Source organism: Lutra lutra, chromosome 7 (genome assembly GCF_902655055.1).
Source record: "Lutra lutra chromosome 7, mLutLut1.2, whole genome shotgun sequence".
Lineage (NCBI taxonomy): Eukaryota > Metazoa > Chordata > Mammalia > Carnivora > Mustelidae > Lutra > Lutra lutra.
The window spans coordinates 146,740,062-146,748,985 of record NC_062284.1 but is presented as its reverse complement, the minus strand read 5'-3'; the positions used below and the strand labels follow the sequence as shown (position 1 = coordinate 146,748,985).

The following is an 8,924-nucleotide window of genomic DNA, read 5'->3' as shown; positions in this document are numbered from 1 at the left end:
ACCACACCCCAGGGGGCTCTGCGGGCGAGGCGAGGGCGGAGCGGGGCTCCGGGCACGGGTCAGGGGGGCACAGGGCGGGAGGCCGGGAGGAGCGAACGTGCGGGAGGCGGCGGCCGCTGACGGCGGAGCGGGGCGCGGGGGGAACAGGACGGGGCGAAGGGGCTGAGGGTAGAGAGAGGTGCGGGGCAGCGGGTGCGCTAGCGGCATGCGGTGGGGTGCGGCGGGGTAGGCCGGGGGCGGGGGGCGGGGGGCTGCGGGCAGGGGAGAGGGCCCTCCCCGGCGCGGGCGGGCGACGAACAGGGGTGCGGCCCACCGCCGTCCCCGCGGCTCTGAGGGGGCGGAACCGAGCGCGGCGGAAGTTCCGCTGGGGCTGTCCCCGCCCCGCCGTTTCCGCTTCCGGCCTGCGCTGCGCCTGCGCTGTGGCCCGAGGGGCTGGTCGGGGCCCTGTGTGCGTTGGGACCCGGCGCGCTCAGAGGGGTCCCCCCACAGATGCCTCCGTTCTGCGCCTCTGGAGGGGCATCGAGGCGTAGTTCGGAGCTCGGGGGTCCCCGGCCGGAGCCCCACAGGGCCTGCGCTTGTGCCCCCCGCCGGCAGCCATTGGCCTACAGGCTGTGTGGCCTCCGTGACCCTCCCCGTCACCCCGCTCCGCCCCCGCGGCGTCTCCCCACCCCCCCACCCCGCTCCCCCGCGCAGTGCCCCCCACGCCCCCTGCGGCGGAACCCTCCGACCGCACGTCCCCTCCCCCCCGCAGCACCCCCACGGTCCCCGGGCCCGGAGGAATCACACAGCAGGGAGGGCCGAGGGCCTGGGGTGCCCCAGGTTTATTAGTGTCGCATCAGCACCTTAGAATAGTCCGCGCGGTCGCATACGTGACAGGTCAGACTCTGTCCCCGAAAAGGCTATTTACATGAATCCTGTTTTCCACGTGGAAGGGAAAAGAGCCCGAGCAACACGCACGTCCTAGAGACCGAGCAGTGCGGGGAACAGAACCGGTCTGCACAGACGGGGCACCCCCTCGCCATAGCGCTAGGCCCCCGCGGAGGCCGCCCTGCCCGTAGACTCCTGCGCCCATGGAGGCCGGCCTGGGAGCTCAGGCAGCTGACCCCAGAAGCGGGGGCCCCGTCTGCTAAAGAGGAACCTGCTCCAGGACAAAGGCCAGACCCTGAGAGCAGTCTGGTCTCCCACCTGGGGGCGAGGACACTGCGGCAAGGCGGTCCCCGGCCACTCCCTGCGACACAGCCATGACACGGACTCAGGACACTGGCTGGCATGCCCTGAGGACACAGTGACCCTGGGGGAGAGCACGGGAGGAGTGAGGAGGCGGTGGGACCCCACCTGGCCTGGGCCTTGCCCAGTGGTGATGGGTGGCTTGCCCCTTGAGTCCCAGGTTACATCTGGTTGCCCAATGGGCTGAGAACACTTGGTCTGAGGGGACTGCTTCTGCCTGGGACCCCGAGCCCCGTGCTGACCGCTGCACTCTGGCTCCGTCACAGATGGTTTTGGCTTCTGAGTCATCTTCCTTGGAGGGACAAAGTGCTTTTCCATGGATCCTCAGAATAGCTCCATGAGGTAGGCAGGGGAAACAGGACCCTCCCTGTTTAGCCACTGGGGAAGCTGAGGCACAGGGTGAGCACAGCCCAGGTCTCTGAGGGAGTCACAGTGGCTGGGACTGTGTGCATGACCTCCTGGGCCTGGGGACAGTGTGGTGGGTGGGCCCCGTGGCACTTAGAACAGGACAGACTGTAGCCAGGCTCTGTAGGCCAGGGGCATAGGTGCTCCCCTGCGTGTCTGAGGACATAGCTATGGAAGTGGACTTGGGGGGTGTGGTCCCAGCAGAGGGACACCCCCCCCACCACAGCTGGAGTGGACATGACTTCCCCCACTTTGGTTCCTTTCTCTCAAGTCAGTTCTGCAGGTAGAAAGTGAAGTCAGGAGTCTCACCTGTCCCTCCTTCCTGCTGAGTCACTTTTGGAAAGGAACCTTGAGGACCAGTGACCAAGGCCCTGAGGCCCAGCAGCGGGAACAGGGCAGGGAGGCTCAAGGTCCCAGGGCCTGCTTCTGAGGGTAGCTGCTGGCAAATGTCACAGGCCACCAGAGGCGCCAGGGCACAGTGGCCTGCACCCTGACCCCGTCCTTCCAAGCCAGGAGCTGTCAGGGGAGGAGTCTGGGCCCTTGGGGAAGGTCTTCTGCCTGCATGCACCCCTGAGGCAGGGCCACACACAAGGCCAGACCCGTGTTCCCTTGTTCCCTAACTAGCCCAGGGGCACTGACCATGAGGCTGACACCCTGTACGGCCTTGCAGGAGGAAGTAAGTGGGTAGGTCACGGGGAAGAAAAATGGGCCATGGCTCATCCTCCAGGAGCAGACCTGTCGGGGCCATGGGCTGTTGGTGACGCCTGTCCTCTAGAAGAACGGGAATGTGCTGCAGCCTGCGGCCTGCCTTTGGCACTGTGTTCTGAGCATAGCCGGCGTGGCCCCCTGGGGGGCTGCCAGGGTCCCGGGGCCACAGCTGCCAAGCATGGGAACTGGTGGGCTCTTCCCGTGCACGGCGGGCTGCGGGGCCGGGGCGGGGGCAGTGGGATTGGGCTGGGCTCTTGCCGCAGGTGGGAAGGCAGGGGGCGATGCTGGCCCCCAGGCTGGGACCCAAACCCACAAACTTGCTCAAGGGAGCTTGGCCCAGAGAGGCCCGGGGGAGGAGGCCAAGTGGGCTGGGGCCAGTGACGGGGCCCACTGTGCTTTCTAAGTCTGGGACAGGGATGACCAGTGGAAGCATGGTGATGGCTCCAGAGTGGCCAGAGGGACAGTGAGTCGGGGGCTGGGATGTGGGACCGCACTGGCTGGCTCTGCCCCAGCCCCAGGGGCTGCTGGGACATCAGAAGAGCAGCGTCTGGTAGCTACGTTATAACATGTATTTAAAAGCATTAAAAATGTCTGCTACTGTAAAACCTCCGCGGCCCCGCAAGGCTGGAGTTTATTGGGAACCACAAGTGGGCGGTGCTGGGGCGTCTTGTGGCTGCTGGACAGCTGCTCAGCCTCCATGTTCTGCTCAGGGCACTCCCGACGGGAGGCCGGCCTTCAGCGTCCAGCCACCCAGCTCTGTGCCTGCGCACACAGGCACCCGTGGATCTGTGCGGCCACCCGCCTGACCCCAGCTCCCTGAGGAAGCAGAGTCCTGGCTTTCAGGAAGGACAGGACGCGAAGGTGAGGACCCTTCTTGCTGGGGGGGCTCGGGAGGTCCTGAGGCTGGAACACACCTCGTGGTTCTCCAAGCTCAGTGCTGCCCGCCCGACCTCCCCACGCCTCCCCCGCCCCCCCTGGCACATCTGGTTAAAGGCAGAGCAGTTAATGGGCTCCAGGGGTGGGGGCTCCTGGCGAGTTTCCGGGTGGAGAGCACATTCATACTTAAGACTGTTTTTCTTTGTGTTTTTAAGGGTCTCTGTAGTAAACTGAAATGTTAACAGAAAAGCAGCTGGGCCCTCCCGGCGCTCGCCGTCCAGGGCTTCGGGGCAGGGCTAGCAGGCGGACTTGGAGTGTCCGAAGATGCAGATGGGGAAGTGCTTCACGTGGGAGGACCACTGGGCCGCCAGCTGGAAGAACTTCACGTCGTTCCACTCCACACCGTCGATGAGGACTGTGAGGACAAGACCACCTGACCCGCCTGCCCACCGTGCCCCGGCTCCCCCAGGGACCCCAGGCGCCTGTGAGGCACGCGCCGGCTAGTCCTCCCACCGCCATCCACAGCCCCGCAGCCCCTGCAGGGGTGTGCTGGGTCAAACACCCTCCGCTTAAACTGGAAAAGCCACGGAGGAAGGCAGAGCCGTTCTCGACCACGGTGGTCATCAGACTCAGACTCATGAAGAGAAAACCGTTCTGGGCTCCGTTTTCTGAATTAACGAGTTGCAGAAAATCTTCTATAAAAGGTCTAAGATATAAAAATCAATCTTAAAAGAAGGGAAAGGGTTGAGAAATTCTTTCTCAGAATTGAGAAAGCTGTTCTGTGCGTACACATGCTTTATCCAAGTGGGTTCGAAGCTGGCATGCGTGACACCCAGTGGGCAGCAAGATGGTCTGCTTCCTGTGGTTCACTTGCACACTTTAGACAGAACCAACAGGGACTTGGGTTCAAGACCCCCTCCCGCGGGCTCCCCACGGAGGGCAGGGCCTGTGGACGAGAGACGCCCTGAGTCCGGGCCCCGGCGCTCACCCCGCAGCATGTTCTGCTGGTGCTTGGCCGTGCAGATGAGACGGCTGATGCCCTCGATGCACTGGCTCTTGGACTCCACGTCCTTGTCCTTGGTTTTCTTGGGCAGAAACATCACTAGGAGGGAAGGGCTGCAGGGCTCAGCCACAGCCCTTGGGACCCTGCTGACCTGAGCTGCCCACACCCCACTGGGACCACAGCCGCCAGCCCTCCCGCCCGCCCAGGTAGCCTCTGCTCGCTGCTCGTGGCCGGGGTCAGAAGCAGCCCCCAGACCGGTGGCGACCTTGGGGTCTGTCTGGCCACCCTTCCAGTTCTCCCACCAGCCGGGCCACCCCCCACCTCACCCTTCTTGTTCTTCTCCTTGGTGACCACGGTCATGGACATGGTGGGCGTGGCTGCAGCCTCACCACTGCCGGGCAGCCTGCTGACCTGGAGAGACCGGAAGGTGCACTTGAGCGTGTTTTTGGTGGCGGGCAGGTCCTTCTTCTCCACCTCTCTCTTCCTGTCTGCGGGCGGAGCTGCCGTCCAGTAGTCCACCTGCAGCCCCATCAGCTCGGCACCAATGCCCTGGCTGCAAAGGCAGAGGGGGCCTCACTTCTCTGTCCTCACTCGGCGGCTGGCACAGGCCAGGGGAGGGGTCCACTGGCGCCTGGGCTGCCCATCGCCAGGGGGCCGCCAGGGTTGGGGTGGGGAGCCCCAGTCCTGGAGCCTCTGGGGACACACAGAGGTCACCCCGAGCACCTGGGCTGGCCACCCGCCTGCTCTCTGCAGCCACCCCTTCGAGTCTAGAGGGCCAAGGTCAACTAGCTCCATGGGAGGTGTGGTCCCCATGGGAGTCGGGGGCAGCCCTATGACCCTGGGGCCCATGGGGGTGGGTGGGAGGAGCTGCCGACCACCTCCCCCACTGGCTCCCACAGCGGTTACCCACATCCCCGTCTCCCGACCCCCATCTGCAGGCAGGGTCCCCCGTTCACTTGGTCTGTGTGGTTTCTGTCCCTAGCGCCCCCAGGACTGGGGAGGGGACAAGTCTCCCAAGCCAGCCAGGACCTGTGCCAACCCCACCCTAGGGGCCTCCTGGCCCCGCAAGCCTGTGTCTTCCCCAGGGCTGTTCGGAGTGTCCCCTCTGGCTGAACCCTCCGCTGGCTGGCGTGGTCACGGCCACAAGTGGTAACTGAGGCCCCGCTGCATCAGGGGCTAACGTGAGGACGGAGTGGGGCGCCCACCTCGCATGGCCACGTTTACCTGGGGGAGGACAGGCCCCCGCTCACCGACGGGGAGGAAGGCGGGGTGGGCGAGGCCTCCTTGGCCGCGGGAGACGTGGACGGTGGGGTGGATGAGAGCACACAGGAGCCCGAGGGGGCCGCGTCATCGGAGTCACCTTTGGGAGGGAGTTGGGTGGTGCTGAGCTCCCCCGGGCTCTGTCCCCAGAGCAGCAGGAGCCGCCAGGTCTCCCTCGGCGGGCGTCCCTCCCCTTTCCAGCCCTGAGGGCAGGGCGCACGGGGTTACCCTCCCCTTTCCAGCCCTGAGGGCAGGGCGCACGGGGTTACCTGACGTGGCTGAGGATGGTTCCACTATTCCAACTTTCACCACCTGTAAGGTAGTGGGATGCAGGCTGGCGGCTGCGCGCTGAGTTGCCGCCCTCCCGCCTGCGCACCAGGGTTCAAACACACGAGGGCTGTCTCCCTGCGGGCGCCCGCCTGCCATGCCCCGCCCTCTGGGGGGCTCCTGGGCTGGAGCAGGGCCCTAGTTCTTCCCGTCCTTGGAGCGGAGCTGAGCCCAGGGTGGCCTGGGCTCCTCCCACTGCCGTGGCTGCCCCCTCCGAGGTCAGCCTGCACCCTGGGGAGCGGGCACGGGGCCCACACTCTGGCCCTCCATAAACCCTGAGCCTGCGGCTGGCCTGCTGTGGGGTGAGGGACCCCTGCCCTGCTCGGGGCCTGCACCAGGCGCCACGCGGGCTGATGGGCGTGCGAGCCACGCAAAATTAAACCGGTAAAGTGACAACTCCTGTCGCAGTCACTTGGGTGCTTCCAGCGTCCTCGGGGTTTGGCACTGCCCCCATCCAGTGGGTCAGAAGGTTCCCTGAGACAGGTGCCCCCGCACTAACTCCATCCCGGGAGGGCCACTAGCTGCTCTGACGGCTGGCCAGGGTCAGCGATGGCATGGACCCCGTGCTCTGCCTGGGGCCCCGCCTGCCAGGCTGCCTGTGGCCCCCGCAGCGCGCTTCCGGGCTCTGGAGACTTGCGGCCGTGGCCCAGCCGGCAGGGAGCAGCCATGGGAGAAAGACAAACCTCCCAATTTACAAGCCACACCCCCGGCTGAGCAGGCTGGCACGGGAGGCACCCCTTCCTGTCCTGTAATTCCCAAGGGACAGAAGCACCCCTTTGCCCCATCCCCGTAGGACCGGTCCCAAGACCCTGCTGACCCGGGCGCCCACCCACAGCCGAGTCTGACCCAGCCCGTGTGCCCAGGACGTGCTGAGCCCGGAGCCCTGGCCCCCAGGGGAGCTGTCTGCGCACCAAGCCGAGCCGGGAGCAGCGACCACCTCGGGGCCCAGCCCAGCCCTGCTAAAGGTGGGAAATAAACAATGAGCAACGAGCTTTAAGATGGGGGGTGACCTAAGGAGTCCTTCCCTCAAACTGGCAAAGAAGGTTCTGGAACACATCAAGTTAACGCAAGCAGCGCTATCAAAGCTTGGCAAGTGGGTCGTCCCCACGTGGGTGAAGCCACACGGGAGGGACGCCTCGGGGAAGGCCCAAGCCCCACTAGAGCAGTACTCACCCCTACGAAGGGAATGAACTTTTGAGAGGACTCTTCGTCAGGGCTGAGAACGAGAAACAGGAGCCGGTCAGTCACCTCTCACTCCGCCAGGCAGGCCGCAACGCCCACGCCCCGCCCACTCCCATCCCCGCAGCGCCCGGCCCTGCCCTCCGGCCCTGGGCTCAGCTCTCTGCAGCGAGGGACCAGAGGCCTGTGGGGAGCCGTGCGCGAGCCCAGCTTCTCCGCCCGCTAACCCTGCGGGCCTCCGTTTCCACTCGGCCCCAAGACGACTGCTTGCGGCATGTGCCCCAGGACCCCCGGGACCCCCAGCGTGCGGGGCTGACTGAAAGCCAGGCTGCGGAGTTTCTCTAGTCTTCGGCAGGCTAGGTGAAGTCTGTGCCGGCCAGAGGGATGGGGCAGGGGCGGTCCCCAGGCCTCCGTCCTCAGGCACAGGGTGCACACGCCAAGCCCTGGCAGAGCACCACCCCAAGGGCAGCCTCAAGGTGACACGGAGTCTCCGGGGCCGTGCTGCTGGTGGAGGCCAGCAGCACCGCGGCCGTGAGGTTCTGTTGGACTGGGCCCTGCGGGTCTTCCAGCCGACCCTTGGCTCCCCTGCGATCGCCGGCGAAGGCCTGCGTGTCAGAGGCCCTTGGAGGTGGGGGATGTGGGCGGCAGCTAAGGGCGCAAACCACGCCTGAGCTGCGTGGGCCAGGCCCGGCCTGCCACTCATCTCTGCAGATGGCCACACGGTGACCGGTCTCTGCCACAGGGCCCAGGCCACTCGGGCACCAGGTTCCCCTGCTCCTGACCCTTGGGAGAACCTACCGGGCAGGGACAGTGCTGGGCCTCCTGGGACCTCAGAGAAGGGAGATGCCTGCTTGCCCAGCCTCCCCAGCTCCCAGGCTGCCTCCTCCGCCTCCTGCCCCGAACATCAGAGCTGACGTCACAGAGCAGACCTTCTGCAGGCGGCTTTGCATGGGCTCTGGGGTGCCCACCTGCTGGCTGCCATGGTGCCCCCCAGACACAGGGCTGTTTGGGGAGAAGCCTGGGCAGCACCCCGACCCAAGGGCCGGCAGCAGCCCCGGCCCTGCTCTTGTGGGGATGGAGACGGGCAGCCGGCCAGCGCGCCCCACCAAGTGTGCATGGGCCGGCACAGACGGCACCTGGCACCCAAGGCCAGTGCGAGCAGGAGGCGCTGTCCTCGCCCTGAGGCTCAGCACCTGCCTGAGGGGAGGGCGGCGGGCAGGCTCCTGGGTGCCCCCTGGACACGGGGCCCCTGGCCTCTGAGCTAGCACCGCCCACCACACCTCCGAGGAAGACCTGGGTAATGTCTTTGGATCAAACAACCTACAGATGAGGGCCACCCGCTGAAGACGGCCGGATGCCCGGCCACTCTGACCCGAGGGGACAGAGCTTATCTCCGGGTAACACAGCAGTTCGAACCCTATGCCAGGCCCGCTGGCGCATACGAGCTCCTCGGGGGGCCCCAGCCCAGGGCAGGGGGAATCCCACCCACGGGGCTCCCGGACCCTCCCCACAAGCAGCACGCAGGGAGGCAGACGAGGGCCTGGAGGGGCCGCCAGGAGATGCCACCACACAGGGACGCTGCTGGGTCTGAGCCGCCAAGCCGAGCCTCTGGCCATGCAGACAACATTCAGCACGTGACACGCGCCAGCGGGACAGGGGTGACACCGGCTTGCCACTGAGGCCTTGCCACCTACACTCCGGACCTGTTCTGGGTGGGGCAGAGGTCGGGACTCCTCAGGCTCCCACGTGTGGCTCCGTGGTGGGGACCCTGCACCCCTGGCTCATGAGACCACATGGGGGAAGCACAGCTGTATCTCAGCTCGTCACTGGGGGCGTGGAGCCGGGGTGCAGAGGACGCCGTCCCTGGACGTGCTCCCGGGGAGCTGTTGGGGCTACACGCAGCAGGTATGGGTCTGAGGGCAGGCTGGGAGCTGTGTGC

General features: G+C 66.3%; 1 protein-coding gene and 1 long non-coding RNA gene across 11 annotated transcripts in view; one reads left to right on the top strand and one right to left on the bottom strand.

Annotated features, from left to right (window-relative positions):
* The first annotated feature begins 320 nt into the window (after positions 1-320).
* LOC125104651 (uncharacterized) lies at positions 321-3,953 on the top strand. Of its 6 annotated transcripts, none has more exons than XR_007128680.1 (3): positions 321-1,569; positions 1,908-2,064; positions 3,051-3,953. It is a non-coding gene; the product is annotated as an uncharacterized LOC125104651 (long non-coding RNA). The 6 variants fall into 6 exon arrangements; XR_007128679.1 differs by having other exon boundaries at positions 1,904-2,064; XR_007128678.1 differs by having other exon boundaries at positions 321-1,626; positions 1,904-2,064.
* Positions 2,896-8,924, bottom strand: part of PACS2 (phosphofurin acidic cluster sorting protein 2) — a 53,594-nt gene continuing 47,565 nt past the window's right edge. For 4 of the 5 annotated variants that reach the window (XM_047737296.1, XM_047737297.1, XM_047737298.1 and 1 more), the window contains 6 exons: positions 6,980-7,022; positions 5,749-5,791; positions 5,444-5,579; positions 4,546-4,772; positions 4,205-4,318; positions 2,896-3,631 (listed from right to left, as the gene is read on the bottom strand). In XM_047737296.1, coding sequence (XP_047593252.1) covers positions 3,513-3,631; positions 4,205-4,318; positions 4,546-4,772; positions 5,444-5,579; positions 5,749-5,791; positions 6,980-7,022 — 682 coding nt within the window. In that variant the 3' untranslated portion in view covers positions 2,896-3,512. The remainder of the gene's footprint in view (positions 3,632-4,204; positions 4,319-4,545; positions 4,773-5,443; positions 5,580-5,748; positions 5,792-6,979; positions 7,023-8,924) is intronic. The other variant, XR_007128673.1, reaches the window with a different exon arrangement.